At 42.3% G+C, this 22,879-nt stretch overlaps 2 protein-coding genes across 3 annotated transcripts in view; one reads left to right on the top strand and one right to left on the bottom strand.

Moving 5' to 3' along the window:
• The first annotated feature begins 330 nt into the window (after nucleotides 1-330).
• On the top strand, nucleotides 331-8,890 carry mdka (midkine a). Of its 2 annotated transcripts, none has more exons than XM_080528553.1 (5): nucleotides 331-445; nucleotides 7,049-7,131; nucleotides 7,642-7,809; nucleotides 8,023-8,184; nucleotides 8,581-8,890. In XM_080528553.1, the coding sequence occupies exons 2-5, from the start codon at nucleotides 7,050-7,052 to the stop codon at nucleotides 8,607-8,609; spliced, it is 441 nt and encodes a 146-aa protein (XP_080384679.1). In that variant the 5' UTR covers nucleotides 331-445; nucleotide 7,049; the 3' UTR covers nucleotides 8,610-8,890. The 2 variants fall into 2 exon arrangements, with proteins under 2 accessions (XP_080384679.1, XP_080384678.1); XM_080528552.1 differs by having other exon boundaries at nucleotides 8,586-8,890.
• Nucleotides 8,891-12,784: 3,894 nt separating this feature from the next.
• Nucleotides 12,785-22,879, bottom strand: part of LOC308154855 (activating molecule in BECN1-regulated autophagy protein 1A-like) — a gene marked incomplete at both ends in the record, with an annotated part of 167,542 nt that continues 157,447 nt past the window's right edge. Inside the window, one exon of the mRNA XM_080528073.1 lies at nucleotides 12,785-14,322. Coding sequence (XP_080384199.1) covers nucleotides 12,785-14,322 — 1,538 coding nt within the window. The remainder of the gene's footprint in view (nucleotides 14,323-22,879) is intronic.

The following is a 22,879-nucleotide window of genomic DNA, read 5'->3' on the forward strand; positions in this document are numbered from 1 at the left end:
GAGAGAGAGAGAGAGAGAGAGAGAGAGAGTAATGGCATCAATTTATAGGGATTCATTCACATAAAATGAAGTTAAAAGTCACTGTGCACATTCAATATGCATGCATGCATGCATACATACATACATACATACATACATACATACATACATACATACATACATACATACATACATACATACATACATACATACATACATACATACATACATACATACATGCATGGTTTTACGCATCTGACCCGTACGTGTCACGTGGGTGAATGATGTCACGGGGTGGTTGTTAATTTAAATGTGGCCCTAATGTGACCAGCTCAAACTAGTTTGGGAGAAACAAAGGGCAGGGCGACATAATAAGAGCGCTAGAAGCATCGGCGAGGACCGTTACGCATCTCTAGTGGCTTAGAGCAAAGACCTTTCACTCTCGTCCAGACATACGATCAAACAAGTAAGTTTAATACAGGTATTTGTAATTATAATGGAGACTTCTTCTTCATCTCATGTCAATCATAACAGGCTTGTATAATTGCTTACTTAGAATAAAAACATTATTTATTCGGCATCCTTGGAGGATAACTGCTGTGCGTAATTTCTCCATGGCTGATCTTTGGTGTGGATTTTATTGCCATTAACCTTGTGTGTGTGTGTGTGTAGCTGTTGTTTTTGGTTTATTTATCAACTTTTATCAAAAGTGCGGTACTTTTAAGTCTATTAACGAATTATTCTAAAGTGTAACGGGTTTATGGCACAGATGAACAATGCATGGTTCACTTTTATCCCATAGCCTACCGTCTATGATTTGCGTAAAATGCGCAGTGGCTTTCCCGTTGAACGACAGTCATTAAACTGTGTCTCAATATGTCGTGGGAGTGTAACATATTAAAGCTGAACACCAACTCTCCTAAACACTGCAAACAGCCCTCTCTGACATTGTAAGCTGGTTCAGGTCTTACATTTGTAGGTTTAGAATGATTATATGTGTTCATATAAATGTAAAGTGCACTGAATGTGTACTTAAAAGTTAAACACTTTGGTGATCTTTTAACCAACTATCGCAACTAGCCTATATACCCTCTAAATCACCTCCCACTACGTTACCTTTGAGTTCAACCATTTAAACACAGGGATTATTAATCTAATCTGTGCAGCGTTTAATGTGACAATAATGTCCTCAGGACTGAGTGACACGTTCCAGTGTTGATCCTGGGCTGGGGTAGTGTGTGTTGCCCCTCTCTGTAAACAAGGGACAGGGAACAGTGGCTTTTTTGGCATCAGTAGCCATGTTATGGGCCCACTGGTGTTACACTGGCCTGGGATTCATAAAGCTCCACCATAAATCATTTTTGGGGCTTGCCAATGCACAACGTCAACATGTGCCTGGGACAGTTTGCTGGTTATTCACCTTGAATACTCTGTGTGCTCGAAGAAGAAAGTTCTGATAATTGTGAAGTTCTGGCAATTTGGTTAACACTTAAGACAAATATAATAGCAGTTTGATATGAATAATTAGCTACACAAACCCTTTAGCATCTCTTTAATACAACAAGGTGTTATTGTAGACATTTTTGGTCATTCAGTTCAGAACTTCCAGCACGAAATCCTTTACTTTTTGCTTTTTGTGACCAGTGGACTTCACCTGAACTCTCTCTCTCTACCTCGAGAATAAGTCCAGTGAAAGCGACTCTAACCTCTAAGTGCTGCTATTGATAAAGTTCTCAACTTAAGGGTTATTACCCCCTTTTCCCTTCTTTCCTTGCCCAGGACCTTTTCACCTGACCTGAATTTATGACTGTCCCTGCCTGTCGTTTGCCTCCCCCCCCCTTTGATGCAAGATGGGATCTTTTAAAAAAGATAAAGAGATGCAAAAGATAAACTTCCAGTAAAAGAGATTATGACATAACCTCCTACAGAATAAAAAAATATATATTATATCTTTTTTTCTCGTTATCATTGTGTTCTTTTCCCTGCTGTCTCTTGAGGAAAGTTTGTTAGGCTGGCTCCACTGGATCCAGAGAGAGCCTCGGGGTGAGGTTTCAGAGAGGGGGAGGAGGAGGAGGAGGAGGAGGAGGAGGAGGGAGGAGGAGGGGTAGCGTGAGGCTTTAGAGCTTGTGAGAGTTTGCCAGATGGACCTTGAAGCTATGGCACAGATAATCAGAGCGGAGAGAAACAGCTTTGAAAAGACAGAGCACTCTTCCTGGCTATTGAAGTGCACCATTCAACCTTATTTCACCCGTGATTTGTGAGGGCAGGCCCCCTCTTTTATTCGATTCCCCCTGCCGCTCCTCATCAGTATGAAGAAGTGTGTAACTGGTCATGTTCAAATGTGAGAGAGGGTGTGAAGTAATCACTTCAGTTCTGTTTTAGATGTATCCTTCTGTATTCCTGTCACTCTCTCTTTTTGCTCTTTGTAGCTGATTTTTGTGCCATGGCAGGCTGGATGGCATGCCTGTTTTGTGGGAGGGAAATCTTGCGAATCACACTATCCCTCCATTGATGGTAAGAGGGAGGCAAAGCTTATGTTAAAAAGAGGTTTAACATACTGCAGTCACACAATTGTGCGCAGATCAACTATGAATCCTATCTTTGCTCTGTTGATCTCATCTCATGCACCAGAAAGCATGTATGTATGTTTTTTTTTTACCAAAATAAAGCGGCCCTCATTCATTCACCCATTTGATGACCACTAAGGAGCCGTGTTACTTCCTGAAATAGGCCTGTAAACTCACTGAGTCTTTGTTATCTATGGCTCCCCTCCCACACACCCCTACCCCGCAGCCTCTCTCAGATTGGGCTTAGTGGGCGTTACATCAGTGGCTCTTCTGAGAAGAGAGGAATGTGGCTTTGTGATGAAAAGGTTTGTCCCAAACATTGACTGAATTTATGCTTTCCAGGTTCAATGCAGTGCTGCCATGTTACAGCCCTGCTCTGTGTTGTTGTTGTTGTTGTTGTTGTTGTTGTTGTTTTTCTCTCGATATACACAAAGAGATTGGAAGATTACCTCGAGGCCTGGAACTATATATTGAAATTGTTGATAATGTGGAACAGAACTTAATCCTTTCTAGATATCATCTAACATCGTCTAGTTGAGCACACTTTGTTTTATGGATTAGGCTGATACCGAATGTCACCGTTTTGTTTGGTGCCATTAGGAGGATTTCTGTAACCCCCCCCCCCCGCCCCGCCCCCCCCAAGTAAAAAATGTAATCTCTCTGACCTTGGGGTGGAACCCCTCTTTAGATGCATACAACCCTTAACTGTTCTATCATTCTCCCTATGGCTGGATGACTATTGGCTACGGTTATTGATTACCATGACAGAAAGAACTATGGAAGCAGTGTTAGGCCTACACATTTTCCCAAAAAATGTTGGGGGCAAATCTTTAAGGAATGCCTAAGTCCTAAGTATTTATGCTGTGGTATTTTAAGAATCGTTTTTTTTTCCTATCTCAAATATGCTAATACCTTTACATTCAGATGTGTGTGGAAGAAAGACTCTGCATGGGACCTCTGTCCAGTGGCCCTTTAAAAAAGGAGTGAAAAGAGACTATGGTAAAGGACTCTGTCCTGATCTGGGGAGAGGCTGCACTAGCGGAAAAATGATAAAAGATTTCTAGGCCGCTCCGGGCCTCACCCTTGGCAGGGCTCAGTGGGTTGGACGGGGCCTGCTGAGTGTTGTTTCACCAAAGACAAAAGTGTTGCCTGGAGTAGCCCCTCGACATTTATGACCGAGGGAAGAATGTCATTGGAGATGTTAGGTGGTGCGGAAAAAAACACTCAGCTTTTTTTCTTGAAAATGGGAAAACTCTATCATTTTTAACAGCATTACAAAAAAGATAGCCTATATATATAGAGGGAGAGAGAGGAGAGGAGAGGCAGTGATTGGTGGGAGAGTTTGAGAATGGTGGGTGTTGGGTAGAGATTTATGGTTGCTTAGAGTGTTTAGTTATGCTTCGCTAGGCTAGCCCCGCTTAATTACTTTTTTGAGGGGAGCAGACAGATTTAGTGGGTCAACAGAATATTTCATGAAGTGGCTTAAAGAGAACATTAGGCAGTATGTGCCAGAGGCCCGACTCTGGCCTGGCCTTTGTGTTGCCGCGGTTACTTTAATTTGCAGTTTCTTTTTGATAAACAGTCAAATAAAGGAATGGCACTAAATATACCAGCGACCAACTGTACATACATTACATTAATATGGCGTATGTGGTTAGTGGTGATTTTCAGGTGGACCTCCAGCTAACTTACTTTCCCCCTCCTAGGCATTAAGTGGATAGCTGATACTAGCCATGCTAGCCGTATGGCTCGCTTCCATAGACCGTAGACCGACCACAGGCCAGAGAGAATGACACAACCTCTGATTGAGCCGAATGGATCGGACTTTTCCAGTTGTTGATTTATCTACTGTGGCTAACCTTTCCATCTAAGGCTGCAGAGCACAGCCGCAGGCGGGGAAAGTTCAACGTGAGCCCTGCTGCAATGCGAGATGATGATGTAGCTACTAGCCAGCCATCTCCCTCCAGCCTCTGAACAACATTGGCTCAACCACAAACAAACCAAAGCAAGTCTGGAGTGGAAATTGCATAAAGGCTCTGTCCATCAGAGAGACATGGCGTCTTGATTTGTGTTGCAGAAAGATGGAGAGAGTCATCCATATAATAGATTGTGATGAACAACCTAGAATGTTGCCCTATCCTGGTTAATCCCTGTTGTTGTTGTGGCATCACAATAGCATGTCCTCCTCCCTACCCCTCCATGCCCCCAGTGTGACCTCTGTTCTACTTTAAAGACGGCACATTGGAGGGAGGGATTATTGTAATGATGCCAGTTGTTTGTGAGGGATACTATTGAATCAAAACCATAACCAGGTTACGGGGTTAACGATTATGACTGTGTGCTGCAGGAATGTACATGTACAGTATGTAATTTACAAAGTAGTAGGTTAATGTAGTTAACAAAATGATGATATGGGAAGTTAGTTATAATTCAAACATGCCTTTTTGCAGCACCGCAAGAGTGTTTTTCTCCTGGTTGGAAACCTGGTTGCCAGTTGCAATTGAATAGGGCCTAATCTTTCATATCTTGAAGGGAAAGAATGAAACACTAAAACACAAAAATATGCACACTGAAATCTCTCTCATAAACAAGGTTTTAGTGTCACTTCAGTTTGAGTGTTGTTTTTAGTGTTTTGCCTTCATTCCTGAAAATGAAAAGAGAAATAAATCGATGTGGGTGTTCTTCAGACTAACACAACACGACCCTCGTTTGGAGGGGCTTTTGTTTCCTAGCACATCCCTAAGCTCTCCTGACCCTGAGGCGTGCAGTTTCCTCAGTGTCCACCAGAAGAATGTCTCCCTGCGAGCCAAGGCTCTTCCATTTAGCTCCGTCCCTGTGGTCCTCCTCACCTCCCAGCAGGTGGGCGTTACCATGGTGATCTAGGCAGCCATCCAAACACCGCTGCTAGCACTGGGAGTGACACAGGGAAGAATAGACGTTACAAAAGAAGAGCAAAGAACATATTAGGGGAGGCGTTTTAAACTAAATTAGACCGGATGTGTGAGATTCACTGAGATACTTTTTTTTTTTTTACTCAATGTGTTTTTTATTTAGTTTTCAGAGACATTACAGTACACAACAGACATAAGCACACAGACAAAACAGCAAAAACAACAAAACAAAACAAAACAAAAACAGAAACAAAAATAATAATAAATAACAGTTCACAGAGTACTTCTCATATATAATACAAAGCCATTTTTAAGAAGTAAGAGGCATTGTTAGACGTTCCACGTAAGAAATGAAAGGCTGCCACACTGCACTAAACCTCCCAGTTGATCCCTGCAATGTGTATCTCATCTTTTCCACCTTGAGAAAGTACATGACATCACAAATCCACCTGCCAAACAAAGGAGGACGATCATTCACTGAGATACTTTTGAACTTCTTTTTTTTGCTCCCAAACTTGTACTTCCCTTCCCCTGGGTCTTGCCAGCTGCTTTTAGAAAGGTCCCAGTAAAAAGGGGTTATAAAGATTTGGAATTCAATGAAAAGTCTCATCATGACAAATGGTCTTATGTGTACTGTAATTGCAGGGTATTGTTCTTTTCCACATGCAATAGTATATTTGAATGGATCACTTTTAATATAATCTTTCAGTTTTAGGCAGCTGCATTTCAGGAGAAAATGTTGTTTGCAACATTTGCTGTTCACGTTCGGGAGCATCTGTTCTGTCGTCCTCTGTGGCTCAGTTGGTAGAGCGTGGCGCGAACAACGCTTAGGTTGTGGGTTTGATTCCTGCTGGGACCATATGTACTGAAGTGTATGTGTTACGGTACATGTGGGAAAACTAGGGTTAGGGTTAGGTGCTAGGGTGACTTGGTACATGCTGGCATGTCTAACCTTAACCCTAGCACCTAACCCTAACCCTAGTTTTCCCACATGTACCGTAACATATGCACTCATTGCATTATAAAACGCTTTGGATAAAAGCGTCAGCTAAATGGCATATATTATTATTATTATTATTATATATATATATAGTATAATTACATTCTCTGTAAGTGAGAGGGAGAACATTGAGTACAGTACAGGAGGCGGTTCACGACCCCCTATTGATCCTTAGTGCTGCTTGCGTGTGCTTCCTTACAGCTTGGCTCATTGACTCTAAAGTTGAGTCATGAGAGCCCACGTAGAAATCAATGCAGCCTTTCAGCTCGCTCACATGTACGGGTGGGTTCACAGGTCTGGGAGTCAAGCCTTATAAAACGGTTTCATGTAATGGACTTTTGGAGAGCATTTTTATTCACCTTTCACACTCAAGTGGAGAAGCACACTGCAATGATGCACAGCAGAGCCGTCATGAAAGAACATGTCAATTAGGTGAATATAGTAACAATCAATATTGGACCTTAGTGATCCTTCACCCCCTCATCAGTGGAGATGCCCGGCACAGGAAAGCATTATTGACCTTTTGTTTGGTGTCATCACAAAGGAACGACACTAAGGCACTACTGTTTATATTTAATGGTGTGATTTTTCTGTCTTTTTTTCGTCTCTAGAATGCGGGGCGTATTCTCAACAGCCATCTTGCTTCTAGTGGCATTGATGATGGTGACCACAGAAGCAGGCAAAAACAAGAAAGGTAAAGATCGATTGATTGATTTACTACAGTTGAATACTTAAGATAAAGGGAAAGCTTTATTTCACAGCTGGTAGTTTCAACTAGTATATACCCAGTATTTACTAAGAAACTATTTCATAATTATGTGTTAACAAGGACTACCTTCTGATACTTACCTCAATTCATATTCACCATGTAGATCAGAATAGAATTCGTAGAATTCCCAAGTTGCCGAGAAGTAACTCTTAGATACTAATGTAATTAAGCTGTCACTGTACCATGCCATTTCTAAATAGGCTACATACAAAACATGTAAGGGAATGTATATATGATAAGACAACATAACATAATTACATTCTCCATGTGCATTGGGCTTTAGACTCTTAGAAGTAACTCTTAGATACTAATGTAATTAAGCTGTCACTGTAACATGTTGTTTCCAAATAGGCTACATACGAAAACATGTAAGGGAATGTATAAGATAACATAACATAATTACATTCAATAATTATCTTGTCTTTGTTTATACAGAGAAGGGCAAGGGTTCCAAGGCTGCCACAGACTGCGCTGAGTGGCGCTATGGCAACTGTGTCCCTAACAACGGAGACTGTGGCATCGGGGTGAGAGAAGGCACCTGCAACGACCAGACCAGGAAGCTGAAATGCAAAGTGCCTTGCAACTGGAAGAAGGAGTTCGGAGGTGAGGAGTCACAAGATGGTTGTGTCTATTTTTCCCTGAATCACCACAACAAACGTTCGTTTTAGCTTAAAAGTCTCTCAGAAATGTTGACAACCTGAAGCAACTGTTTTGACAGGAGTTTTTTTTCTTTATTACAATTTCTGAGGTCATTTAATTAAGAAATTAGGTTTTGTAATTAGTTCCCCCTCCCCCTTTCTGATTGGTTCATTCCAGCTGACTGCAAGTATAAGTTTGGCAGCTGGGGGGAGTGTGACACAGCCACTGGAACCAAGAACCGATCTGGAACCCTGAAGAAGGCCCTGTACAATGCTGAGTGCCAACCTGCCATCAACGTGTCCAAACCATGCCCTCAAAAGACCAAGACAAAGGCCAAAGGTGAGGAATGGAAATGTATATAGCGCCTTTTTCTCAAACCCCAAGGACGCTTTACAGAATTTACAGACAGAAAGTCAGACAGACAGAACAAAAAACCCAAAAAAGACAGTGACAGTGACAAAACTAAACTAGGGGGCCAAAGGCCTCGGTGAACAGATACGTTTTGAGGGCTGATTTGAAGGTGTCCAGGCTAGGGGAATTGCTGATCACCAATCATCAAAGTAATAAAGTAAAGAAGCAGTAAGAAGTAAATGGAAATCAGACTCATGCATGTTTTAGTTTCAGTACGGTCCACCAAAAGGTATTCTAAACAACCAGAAAGCTACAGGTAGTTGACGACGCTAATGTTTGACTGTTCTGTGTTCTATTGTTGACCCTGTTTTATTGTTCCTCTAGGAAAGAAGGGAAGAGCAAAGGAGAACTAAGAGGATGAGTCCGTAATGAACAAGTGTCACCTAGCTAGTACTAGAGGTCCAAACAGCTCTGTGATTGGTTGATTTTTTTATTACACAATTTCCTTTGCTTTATATAAGCATGACTTATGCACTAGTAAATTATGACAGGTCAAGTGGCTCAGATATAGAAGCACATACGAGAACATATGTCTCTGATTATTTACCAAATACCCCTGATAAACCCCCCCCACACACACACATACAGACACACACACACACACACACACAGACACACACACACACACACACACAGACACACACACACACACACACACACACACACACAGACACACACAGACACACACAGACACACACAGACACACAGACACACACACACACACACACACAGACACACACAGACACAGACACAGAGACACACACACACACACACACACACACACACATTTTCCCAAGTAGAAAGTTGTTAATTTGGCCTCCTGCTTTTGTTCTTCTCATAATTCACCAGTCAGCGAGACCCCAGCTCCGCACGTACATGCAAGGTATACAAGAAACTGATCATGTGACCTCAGCAACACTTTTCTAGCTATACAGCGTGTGATGTACAGTACATTTTTCAATTTGTTGTATTTTGTTTTTGCTCTCAGTTCCTTTACATTAGGTAGAATCCAAGGACACTGTGTCTTCTGGTCTGAGACCACTCCCCTAACCAGTAGATGAAGTACTTGTGTTTTCGATTAAAAGTTGACATGTCGTGACGTTAGAATTATAAGGTTCTATCTCCATTGTTGTCAAACATTTTTGAGTTTTTTACATAATCTGATCCATTAGGTGTTTATTAATGCCTGTGGGGTGTTATTTTTAAAATGTTGACATTTTTAAGTTAGTAATTCATAAAATACAAAGGTTCCATCTCACAAAACATAATGGAATGTAAAAACTTTGACGCTCAATATCTCTGAACTACCCTAAACGGAGATAGAACCTTATCATTCTAAGCTCACAATGTTATTTTGCTATGATTTTATCGATATTTTTTCTCTCGACTACCAATTAGTATTTCTAACAGAATTGATGAACAAGCTCTTGGGTGGATTTTTATTGTGTGCCAATTATTAAAAAGTAGATGAATGCAAATCAATTATTTTTCTAGAAGACTGAAGACTTTCATCTAAATTTATTTTTAAACAAAATTGAGTTTTGAATGCTCTTGAAAATGCAGTCATTGTCATTGTAAAGATAATAATAGTATACGAAGTACTGAAGTTGAAACGATTAGTTTTATGATATATATATATACTGTGTATGCAGTACTCCAAATGATGTCAGGAGAATGTATGTGAACTAAGGTGTTAATGTTGACTTTTTGGACACACCCTCACACATTTCTGAAGAAAGAAAACCTAAACCACTTTAAATAAAGTCTCTGAATTTGGTCTGTTGAGTGATTTGTGTTTCTTCTGAATAAACATTTGCAGTTTCTCTATATGATTGTTGATATAATTGTTTTTTAAATACTCATTCATATACCAGACCAGTTTTACAACCCAACTAAGGTTCATTAGTCAGCTATTGTTGATCTAGCAAATCAATGAATGAAAATCACTGCACTGGTTACTACTCGCCAATGTCTTCATAGTATCGAGAGAAAGAAGCACTGCTAAAATAAGCACAGTGAAAACCCTAAAACCAGGCCAAACCAGTATGAAGCCCAGTGGGGCTTGCTCAGCCTATGTCCCCAAGGTGTAGCGCCATCATTTGTGCTGCGGTTTGGCTCTGAGGATCTCCAGCTGCTCTCTCTGTCTCCCATGGACCCTCAGCATCGTCATGCGCTCCATACACCCTCCAAGAGTCACTGATTGGTCACTTGCCCAAGCTCTCCTCCTCTCGTAATTTCATTCATCAAATGAGGAAGAACATCCATCCATCTTTAGCTGTCTAGTTTGAGGTTTTGTAGTTTTAGTTTAGTTTTAGACTATCTTAGACTGTTTTAGACTAGTTTAAGTTTTAGACTATGTAGTTTTAGTTTAGTTTTAGACTATGTAGGCCAGGTTTTGTATTGTATTTGTTTGTGGTGGATGTTGTTGTTGTATGCCTGTGAACAGGTCACACTTGAAAACGAGCCCTTGGGGCTCAATGTGTTTTTACCTGTATAAATAAAGGTTAAATAAAAATAAAAATAAAAAAAACGTACTTGTTCCATTGGTGCAAGATCTTTATTAAGCATTAGAAAATAATACAATCCTCTGTACACTGTCTCTGGTACTTTTAGGACAGGAGCCATACTACAAGTCACTGTGGTCATGTTTTACACTCCTTCCACGCATCACCCCATTATAGTTTGGTGTCCAGCCTGTCAGGCCAATGTCATGCTGCGTTAAAGATGATTACTTTGAGAAAACTTTTACCGCCACAGAAATCACCCCCCCCATGGTAAATCCAAAACCAATTGGAAAGGTTTTATGAATTGTGTATGGACACACTGTCCTCAGCTGACGTTGTAGCCATGTCAATGGCTGTCACAAGTCTTAGATTAGGATATAATTGACATTGATCAACACAACCTCTTTATCTCTTTTTTGGTGTAGCGTCCGTCAGATGGCAGTTGCTAATGATTGAGTGATTTTTCATTCCACGTATCAGTTGTTTTCAACAGACCCCGGTGGTAATTAATCTAGATCGTTAACGTCTTATTTGGCAAATGCAATTTCTCCAGATGATCTCGTATACAGTCATTACCCATCTAATCATTGGTTTGACCTCATCACCATGACAATGGCATGACAGGCTGGGGAGGTGCTATCTTGACTCTACCCTTTGTAATCCAACGTGTAAACCTATCGTAAGGTTACAAAGATAAGGGACATAATCACCAATGGCATTCAAAACAAAACATACAACCGATTTAGTTTTTCTCCTATATTCCTGAATTTACAGCAAATTAGAAATACACTCTTATATTATCTCTTGCATACTGTATAGAGACAGTTAGACAATATAGTTTCTATTAAAATTGTAAAATAATGTGAAAATCACAAACATTATACAAGAGAGATACAAACATCCAGATAATGAAATGCATGAGAGAAACTGCATTTTTTTTGAGCATACTTGAAGCATACAATGGCTTTATATTTACATATTCTTATTTTTGCTGGAGATCAAAATATAAAATATTCTTTACTACTCTTGAGATTTGAGAGAAGTATCCCATATACACAAATTAGTTAAGTTGTATTTCCATTCTCAGCAGTAGCTAAATGTCACTTGCTGGCAAAGAAGTAAAGCTTTATTCTTGTTTGATAGTGTTTCTCCTCATTACATACTGTATTGATTCTTGTTTGGAGCCAAATACTGGTTATTATGTACCATAATATGGTATGGCCTTGGCATAGGCTTATTGGCATCAACAGTCTGTTGTTGTATGTATCAAGATCACTTTTGGGGCAAACAGATCAGTGGGAGGGTGAGAGGAGAACAATTCATATTGTACATCTGTATCACAGGTAAACAATTTTTCAGTCAGTTCAAGATTTCTATTATGTTGTGACAGTACTTTGATGTGCAACTGGTTTTGAGGTTAGTTAGTCCACAACCATGAAACCTCCAAGTCCACCGTGGTCCTCTCAGACCAGGCTATGATGACGATTCACTGATGTGAGGGAGGAGGGTCTCTATTTCCTGAAGAAGCAAGAAATAATTCTCTAAACAAGGAAATGGGAAATAAGGAACTGGAGAGTTTAATTAGGAATGGCATGCTTGTTTTGTTGCCTTACACCCAGGCATACAGTACAGTACAGTACGGTAGGCCTGTAGAACATTGCACCTGCACAACATTGAGATTCTGGTTGGTGGTTTCCCATAATTCACTGAGAGCGAGGATTGACATCCCAGCCTGTCCTGATTCAACAGACTTTTAGCTGTGCTTTTTAAAGCATTGTCACATTTTAGCGGATATGGGGACATTCTCATTGACCATGGCATCAATTAAGGGTCTTAGTTCCGGAGAAGATGTTTTTTGACTCCATTTCTTTGTCCATTTCTGTCCATTCATTTGGAGATAGCTATGATGTTCTTGTCTTATATATATCTCTGTCTTCCATTCAGCCATTCAGCCCCCCCCCCCCGTAAGTCTCAACACTCCCCCTCACCAACCCTGCACCTCCTCTGCTCTGTTACGCTCCAGCTCATCTGGTTCCAATGTTCTTGTACTGGCACAGAAGGAGGTTCTTGAAGGTCTTCTTGAAGGTGGCGTTGCAGAGGGCGTAGCAGGCAGGGTTGATGGTGCTGTTGACGTAGCAGAGCCAGTAGCCGATGGCCCACACCGTGTCCGGCACGCACGACTGGCAGAAAGTGGAGATGAGCACCATCACATTGTACGGTGTCCACGTGAGGATGAACGCCAGCAGGATGGCGAAGATGGTTTTCGTCACTTTCTTCTCCCTCGCCGCCATCTGGCGCTTCCTCTTCACCTGGCTGCGTGCGATGCTGGCGAACTTGCGGGCCACTGTCCGGGGCCGGTTGACCGGGATAGAGTGGCCCGCGTTGTTGGGCGGGACGATCTCGATGGCCGTGATGCACTCGTCTCCGGCCTGTTTGGTGACTATCTTGATCTTTGACCATTTGGAGGCGGGGTTGAGTTTGAGAGTGGGGAGTTCGGCCGGTTCGGCTGTTTCGGCCGGTTCCGCGGGTTCGGCGGGCGCAGCGGCGAGAAGCTTCCCCTCTGAGGTGGCCTCGCTGTTGGCTCTCTCCTTGGTGTCCTTGGGGGCGATGCTGGCCGTGCTGGAGTCGTTGGAACTCTCCTTCTCTTCCGGGTTGACGACGCTGGCATCGGCCTTGGTGGAGACGACCGACTCGTCCAGCTTGCCGTTCTTCACGGCGTCGCCCGTGCTGCCGCCGGACTCCACGCTGGGCTTGGGGGACTGGTTGTTGTTGTTCTGCTTGAGGATGTGGCTCTTGAGCAGACTGGGGGTCTTGAGGGTCTTCTTTTCCTTCTTGGCCTCGGGCTTCTGCTTGGACACCCTGCTGCGGCTGGCCAGGGAGATGTGGATGTAGAGCACGGTCATGATGACGACGGGCAGGTAGAAGGCAGCGATGGCCGTGCCGAACGTGGCCGCAGGGTTGGAGAGGAACTGGATGTAGCACTCCCCCGGGGGCACCGTGCGCTCTCCAACAATAAACTGCCAGAACAAGATAGCGGGGGCCCAGAGGATGAAAGAGAGGATCCAAGCGGCCGCGATCATCAGTCCGGCCATTTTGGTGGTCCTCCTGGCCGGGTAGGTCAGGGGCTTGGTCACACAGAAGTAACGGTCGAAGCTAATGATGAGAAGGTTCATGACCGAGGCGTTGCTCACCACGTAGTCCAGGGCCAGCCACAGGTCGCAGACCACGGGCCCCAGGGGCCAGTAGCCCTTGATGATGTAAACCGTGTAGAGGTTCATAGAGAACGCGCCGATGATGAGGTCGGCGCAGGCCAGGCTGAACAGGAAGTAGTTGTTGACAGTCTGGAGGTGGCGGTTGACTTTGATGGAGAGCATCACCAGGATGTTGCCCACGACCGTGAACATGCTGAGGGAGCCCGTCACCAGGGCGATGAAGACCATCTCCACGGTCTTGTAAGGGCTCCCCATCGTCTCTCCTGCCACGCAGGAGTCGTTACTGTTGTCGGAGCCATTGCAGCTGAGGTTGGCTGAGAAGATGTCATTGGAAATGTTGCTCACAGAGCCTGCGAAGGAAGCACAACGACACAGTGTGTTAACACTAGAACAGCCATGCCTTTCTTACCTACTATAAGAGCCGCCTCGGGGGTCAAACGACCGTAGTCTTTACAATGGGGAAGCTGCTATTTACACACATCGACCACTAGTTGGCCGCTTGTAAATTAGCCTGCCTCCTCCTACACAGAAAAACTGCAATATAGCTTTATAATAGCTCATCCTGATGTGATTGTGAAAATGTAAGGATACTGGGTGGTAGAACGCACATGTCTAGGAAAAGTCATGAAAGGAGAGTCCTGAAATTTGATCGAGTGCAAAGATATAAACATTCATTTCACTCACAAGACCCCTCACGGCTGATTAAGTGTTAATCCGTGATGCTCGATGTGAAACCGTCCAACAGATCCACTGTTATGTAACGCATTCAAATAGCACAGCACCAACGCACTTCATTCTTTAGATTCATAATACATGAACGATCTAAAAACATACATTAAAGCACACAGTACTAAAAATACAATGTGCAAATAAATTATGTCATCCCCGGTTGTGTTTAGCTGTGTTCGGATTTTCATGGGTGACTTTTTTTGCAAACACAAAGGATAATATGTATAGTAGGTTGCTAGAGGAGAGATAGTTCATTTATAAATGAGGCTACTTAATTAATCATCAACTACAATGAATGAATAACCACACTAAGGGTTTCTTACATACAGAATGGACATGAAGAGAATTGGTGTTATAAATAACCGTAGGTGAAAAGAACATGTTTCATATGGTTGTGCCACTCAGGGAGGTACAGCGCGGTGCACAGGTGTCTGTTTATTTCATTTAGACATCACAGGCAATTAAATTAAACATAGCACCCAAACGATCACCGTTTCTCTTTGTGGTAATTAAGATTGACCCGAAGGTTAATAATTTAAGCATGTCTAGAATAGAGATGTAGATGCTTTACTACTAGCATACTAATGTGAAACTCAGGGGGGTTCAGATGCACGACGACGTGACATTGATGTGTGAAAATGTAGGACTTCAAGAACAAATTATGCATAATTACCATGCATTTAAAAAAGAATATCACATCATGGATAGCTGCACCAGGAAGGGATCTTCCACATGAAATATTGAGGGACTGTGGATGGAACTGGCATTTCCATACGTTTCGTCATCGTGTGCTGCACCCCCCACTGATACTCAATGGAGATGGAGTTGGGCACCAACCAAGCTTGGTTATGCAAACAGAAAAGTTGCAGGTACAATAATACCTAAATACTGTTAAATAATAATCTAATAATCTAAATACCTGATTTCTGAATTACTGAATTCTGTGTGCAGATTCATTATCTACAATAAAATTGTAGATATGCTCCTTTCAGAATTCAGAGGCACCTATTTCCAGGCTATGTTCTAAAGAAATTGCTTTTTTGTGGCTTTTACCACAATTTTTTGCCCTGTATGTAATCATTGATTAATCATTTTTTCCAGTATTCTGTGTGAATTGTTACAGTTTTGATCCCCACTAGTATTGACTGTTAAAACCCATCATCAGATCATACTGTAGCCCCTAGAATTAGATATCAACCCAACCATAGAAGAAAAACTAGACAAAAGGCAGACAGATTTGCCATAATCTGTCTGTTTTAGTACTATGTGTAATGTTGGTACCTTTGGTTGGTATCTTTAGAGGTACTAGATGAGACACTCTCTTTGAGAGGTGTGATTCCATTGAAAGGCTGCCCTCTAGAGGCCAAGTAGTGATGTGCCACGGAGACGAGATCTTATCTTTATGGCTTAAGCTTTCTGCAACTGTCCTGTTGTTCAAATAGAAATTGAAATGCACCATGCTCTCTAACCGTGTCTTCTGTTGTTACTGCCTTGTACTATAGACTCAGTCACCTCCATAAAGTGGAAGAGAGAGCTCAGTGATTCTGTCCATAACCTGCTGAAATTTCCGGAATCAAATATCACCTACGGTCATACTGCAAGTTTGTTCTTTTTATGTTCACCCAACTTTGAAGTTAAAAATACCTCAGAGGAGATCAAACCAGTCGGAAATCCATATTTCACACTGGCAGGGGCGGTGACTGAATAACCTATTCTTTTTGATAGCAGGCAGGCAGCGATGCTTGGCTGCTAACATTAAAAACTGTTCTTCTTAGTTTGTCTCTCGGCTGAACACCCCAGAGTACATTTAGTCTTTTTTTATGCTATAAAAGAAAAACATTAACATTTGTTTTAAGACTCCCACAGATACATTTGGACGTGGGGTGTTTTAAGGACTGCGTTTAGTTGATTGATTTGGGTTAGGGTTAGGACGTTAAAAAAATAATCTGTCAAGTGTGTGTGTGTGTGTGTGTGTGTGTGTGTGTGTGTGTGTGTGTGTGTGTGTGTGTGTGTGTGTGTGTGAGTGTGTGTGTGTGTGTGTGTGTGTGTGTGTGTGTGTGTGTGTGTGTGTGTGTGTGTGTGTGAGAGAGAGAGAGTGGGGAGGGGAGGGGGGGGATAGAGTCTCTACATCCTATATGGATTACAGGACGGGGACTTACTACAGTTGTCTTTTTTCAGATGTGAATATCTCCACATGCTGATTTAGGTTCCAGTGTAAAGGCGCTGGAGGGAACGCTGAGAGGGGTTCTCAGAGGACTGTACGCAGGCTAATCACAGCGCCAACTTTGATGTATTTCTGTGCCTGCCCAGAAATTATGCAACATTCTTGGGAATAGTTGTGGATATAGTTTTCATACAATGAAGCTATGTAGAATCTTCAAATCGCATATGCCAGTGGTTCTAAATTGGTCCTTTGTTTTTATATTATCATGGTGTGACTGTGGTAAGGGCTGTGATATAAAGTTGTCTATAGCAGAAGACAAAAACAGATGTATTTAACTTGATTGGCCAATGCCAAAATGCCAAAACACAACACAACACACACAATGGTCCAGATTTGTTCTGTTGATTCTGAAAGTATGAGATAATATCTATCCGTGGAAAGTCATAACTCAATGGTTTGTACAGTATAGCATTTTGTCTCTTTTCTTCCCACTCCACTCCACATCCAATAAAAGACAAGAGATTGTCTGCTTAGAAGCTTCTAGAAGAAAGATAGACACTATACAGGCCAGTGAACATTAACAATATTTGATGCTTCGCCTATTTTTAGATATACCACTACTTACTTCTACCACAATGCTGCAGGGAATGGGTTTCAATATCAAGTACATATGGTGGTACAGATCCTTTTGAATGCAACCAACCATATCTGTCAAACCACATCTCATCATCTAGTATGAGTCAAATGGGACATAATATTGTACATGTAACGCAACACTGCAGTATATAGGTCAGTGTATTATGATATACTCTGAATATCTCTGAACATATTATCAGTCTTGAAATGCTGTAGCTCTGTAATTATAGTGTGTTCTATCCTACAATTAACATGTTAATTACATTAAATATCAGTTGTGAATACAATAGGCGGCATAGTGTCAATGGTGAAATAAAGGGTACAGCACCAAACCTGAACAAAAAGGATAACTTCACTGTTTCCTAGACAACATCATCTCTGTGGTTATCAGCAAGTGTTGCCCAAAAGAAATTGGCACCTCCAGTTAGCTGGACTGTGACGGTCCCAGAGCCACGCAGAGAGTGATTTCTCCAAGTTGCCAGAGCTGAACAGCAGGACTTCTCAAACACCAGATGTTTCTGACAAATACGTTCATTCATTAATCAGGAGTCGGAAGCATGAAAAAAAAAAAACTCCCTGCTCAAGAACCACCAAGGGACTGTGTACTTAGGGAAAAAGACAGCTTTGCTTCACTCACAGTGATGTTATATTCATTGTTTTTCCTCTGTGAATTATGGAGTGCCCTAAATGTAGACAATGGCCCACTGTACTGTATATCAAACACAACAGACTCCACACAGATTTTTCTTCTGAAGGTCCAATGGTCCAAATAAGGATTACTTTCTCCCTTGGTTTTAATATAGGATTTGTGAGTATACAGGGGTATTATTCCTCATTAGCATCTTAAACTAATGATTCAAAGCACAGACTAAAGCCCTATATATAGAACATCTAATCAAAGAAAATCAATCAACTCAGAATGTGCACTAATTGAGAAATACATTATTGTAATCAAACTATGGTGTCGTAGCCTTTTGGTATCTAGTCTCCACAATCACACCCCTCATAATCAACTTATGACCAGCAAACTGGTATGCTCAAAATGCGTCAGTTATTTGGCCTTCCTGGCAAACACAAACATTGATAGCTCCTCTGAACTAATGAGGAGGAACATTGACAGCGTCTGTCTCAACCTTTTGAAAAGACAGCGGAAATCTTCAAATAATAGGAACAACCCCATTATAAGAATCTCAGAGGGTGGGTGAGTTATAGGACTGGTGCGCTGTGAACTCCTCTCTGCACTGCGCTGTGTGGAGCCTGCTCAGCGGTACAAGCTGATTGATGTGGTACATGCTCTACCTTTGATTTCCTTCATCCTCATTATCCATGCCCCCCCCCCCCATGCGGGGTGGTGAAACAGCCTTAGGAGAAATACCCTGCCACTACCATGCCAACATTATTTAATAGCAAGTCCGCCCTGGGAACAACCCCTTTCACCAATTGCAGATTAATTGTATCTCCATTGTTAAATAAGGCCAAGCAGGGGTGTGTGTGTGTGTGTGTGTGTGTGTGTGTGTGTGTGTGTGTGTGTGTGTGTGTGTGTGTGTGTGTGAGAGAGAGACAGGGAGGGAGAGAGAGAGAGAGAGAGGGGGGGGGGCGCTCATATCTCACAGTGTTGAAAAAGTATAATTAGCAAAGAGAACATGTCACTGGCATGGATAATTTACATTAAAACCATACATGTGTTATGTTCAAATCTCTAGTGATCTAGCACATTTCCGTCTCTTCTGTCTCCATAGAGCCTATCAACATCCTTGACTACTCATGTAGTCTTTACTTCAGTGTAGAAGATGTTGCCATTGTAGTTCCCACTGTGGCAACTTGGACAACAAGGTGCTAATTAAATCTGAGCTCAGATACGATGTAGTAAGTATTTATAGGCTTTGAGGAGAAAGGATGCTATAAATAGATGTGCCTTCAAACAGGTACTGTATTGTTCAATGATTCCGGTGCTGACAAGGTAGGCCACATTACAATGCAAGCCATGCTATCTTCCATTAGGCCTTACGCAGTCAAGGCTGCGGGAGCATACTAAATAATGAGTCCCTCATATGAAAAATAAATGAATCAACACAGACTCCTTGCTCTGCTATATATATATAAAAATATCAACTAAATCAAAGACAGTGGAGAGAGAGAGAGAGAGAGAGAGAGAGAAAGAGATAGAGAGACACAGAGAGAGACACACAGAGAGACACACAGAGAGACACACAGAGAGAGAGAGAGAGAGAGAGAGAGAGAGAGAGAGAGAGTGAGAGAGAGACACAGAGAGAGAGAGTGAGAAAGAGAGAGAGAGAGAGAGACAGAGAGAGACACAGAGAGAGAGAGAGAGAAAGAGAGTGAGAGTGAGAGAGAGACACAGAGAGAGAGAGAGTGAGAAAGAGAGAGAGAAAGAGAGAGAGTGAGAAAGAGAGAGAGAGACACAGAGAGAGAGACAGAGAGAGAGAGAGAGAGAGAATGGTTACATACAGCATGGAAATTATAATTATTGCTACCCACTAATTTGAGAATATTCAGTATTATGACAGAACGTTCCATTAATCATGTCTATAAAATATAATTCATCAATAATAATAATAATAATAATAATAATAACAACAACACATTGCAGCACTGAACACAAGAAAAAAAACACAAAATGGTCGCCAGTAAAACAGGTTTCCAGAGTGTTTGAATCAAGGGAACAGCAGAAGATAAAAAAAAGGTCTGCCACTCATTATCCAAAAATAAACGTGTTTATTAAATGTGTTGGGGGAAACATCTCTCTCTCTCTGGATCATTGACTATTAGGTCTAGACAACACCTACTGTTCTCAATCATGTAAAAGTGAGCAAGGGTCCCCCCGCCCCAACCCCCCCCCCCCCTCCCACCCGAACATCAAGGAACAGTACGTATTTCAGAGGGACAGTCCCAATTTAGCAGTATCACGAGGCATAATAGAGAAACATCAAAGCAAAGCGGAGAAATTGCCACTATCCGTATCCACATCTGTAGGCAACAGTCTCACGCAAATCATTATGTAGATGATCCATCCATCTCCTCCGTCTGTGTCAGAGAGATGCTCTGGATTCATTCCTGGAGCATCAATCTGAAGACGGCATGATGAGACGTTTGTCCCCTCTAGGCACCCATCTCTATGCTCAGCCTGGGCCCCAACTACAATGCCTCATCTCTTATTGTGCCAGTGTGAGACCCCTGTGCCACTGTGAAACATCTGTGCCATAGCAGAGCTGCAGCGGTGTCACAGTCCCTCTAAAACTAGGTTATGAGGCGCAGGGGGGGAGGGGGTGGGAGGGGGGGAGAGGGGTGGGAGGGGAGGGGGGTTATTGAGGAGGGTGATCAGGGGGTTGGGTAGCATATGACTCCATTTGGAAGAAGTGTACACTACATTGTCTCTCTGACTTGAATGTGTGTCGACAGGGGAGGGGGGGGGGGGGGGGGTCGACGTAAACAACTTGAATTGGTTCCACCACACAGGTGACTGCCAAAAGAGGAGCACACACACATCTCCCAACCCTCTCAATATGCTCAATAAACAAAATGGCTGACAAATTGACGAGTGGTCTTTGGGGGTGTTTGTCCCTTGGAAGGCAGTACAGTGACCAGGCTGAAAACACCAATCACCAATGCAAAATGGTGCAAAACAAAAATAGAGCTATAAGCACACCAGGAGCAGGGACGAAAACAAGGAAAGCACCACAAAGCCCCATTCCCCCACCACAAACACTAATGCACACTATCACTATATTACTACATTGAGACGTACAGTAATGGGGACACAGAGTGGGGGCTACTGCAGTCCTACCGGTGAGGCGTTTGATGAGCTCTGGCTGTCTGACTGTGCGCTCTGCGCGCTGCTTCTGACGGGTATGGAGGGGGGGACGCAAATCCCGACAGTCGGGTGTTCGTTTCAGAAAGGGGGCCGCAGGGAGAGCTTTGCATCTCAATGAGGTTAGCAGGCGCTCCCCGACACCAAACGCTGCCATCGGGAAGTTCTCAAAAACACTTTAAAGCAAGACTCTCAGGGATGCCCTGTGGCTGGGGAAAGGATGTCAGGGATGGCAATACGAGGGGGGGGACGGGGGGACGGAAAGGGCTTAAGTGTGAGTCGTTCCAGGTGCAGCAGTAAGCAGTGGGGGTCTACAGGGAGTGTGATGTTTGCACTGTGAGCTAAGCATTAAAATATGTTTCTCTGTTTGTGTCGACGTAACCTTTATATAGGCTGCGACTGATTCAAATGTAAATCTCATGCAAATGACATGGAGGAGGACACAAATAACATCAGCACAGTCATTCTGAGGGCTTTGTGTAACTGCATTGGTGCCATTTGTGGGGGATAAGGATGGAGCCATGGAGGAGCATACATCTCAGTCATAGCACAATTGCATTCAACAAAAGCACTTGAGTCAGACATTTTAATTAGGAGTAGAATGATATCAAAATGGTGTCACATTTTGTCAGTGCTACTATGCATGGACTTTATCTGAATACAAAGCTTACTAAACCTCTCCTTGTTGCCACTTGAACCTTATTCAACAAATTCACTTATCACCATTATGCACTGTCAATTGTATGCTATTAGAAGTGACATTGGATATCAACTAAACAGTGTAGGACTATCCCGAAAACAGATCAGAGGGCTTTCTGCATCTTGAAATAGGTCTGAACAGGTGCCCAAAAGTGTATGTCCATCATAATTATGGCACTCATTTCCAAATTTCCAGTGGGAATATTACCCTCATTAAGTATGATCTAAACCAGTGCATTTCAAAAACATTCAAAGGATTGCACAAATGAGGCTTCATCAACTATGGACATTGAGTTTGGTCAGTTTTTTTTTCCATGATTAAAGTCTACAGCCAATAATGACCCTGTTTTAGAATCCTGAGCAACATTGTTACCTCTAAATATATCTGTTTTATTGGTATGCTAATTTCTGAAATATCCCATTCTAAAATGTCTCAGAACTCAAGTGTGTGCGCGGTTTCATGCGCGGTCTTCACGGTCACTATGTAATGCTGTAACAGTATATCAGATTGTGGAAACCATAAGGAATGACATTATGGTAGAGATCAGTCTTAATGTAACTTGAATCAACTTGATAAAGTGCCTCTTTAATAAGACTGAAATTATTAGTATTGTAAATGATGGATAGATGGAAGATATATTTTGACTAGTACAAATTTAGTCTGAAGACTATATCCTTTGGGATTCTGAAATGCTTTGTTGATAACTTAAAGATAAGTTTGCCTAGCTTTTGACAGAAAAGTGACACTTCTTTTAAAGCGCATAATGATCCGAATTATGCATCATGTATTGAATGTCGATGGGCATCGCATTTCAGCACACGCTGATTATTATTTTTTTGTGCTAGAATG

The sequence above is a fragment of the Nansenia antarctica genome, assembly GCF_963989245.1.
Source record: "Nansenia antarctica genome assembly, chromosome: 4".
Classification (NCBI taxonomy): Eukaryota; Metazoa; Chordata; class Actinopteri; order Argentiniformes; family Microstomatidae; genus Nansenia; species Nansenia antarctica.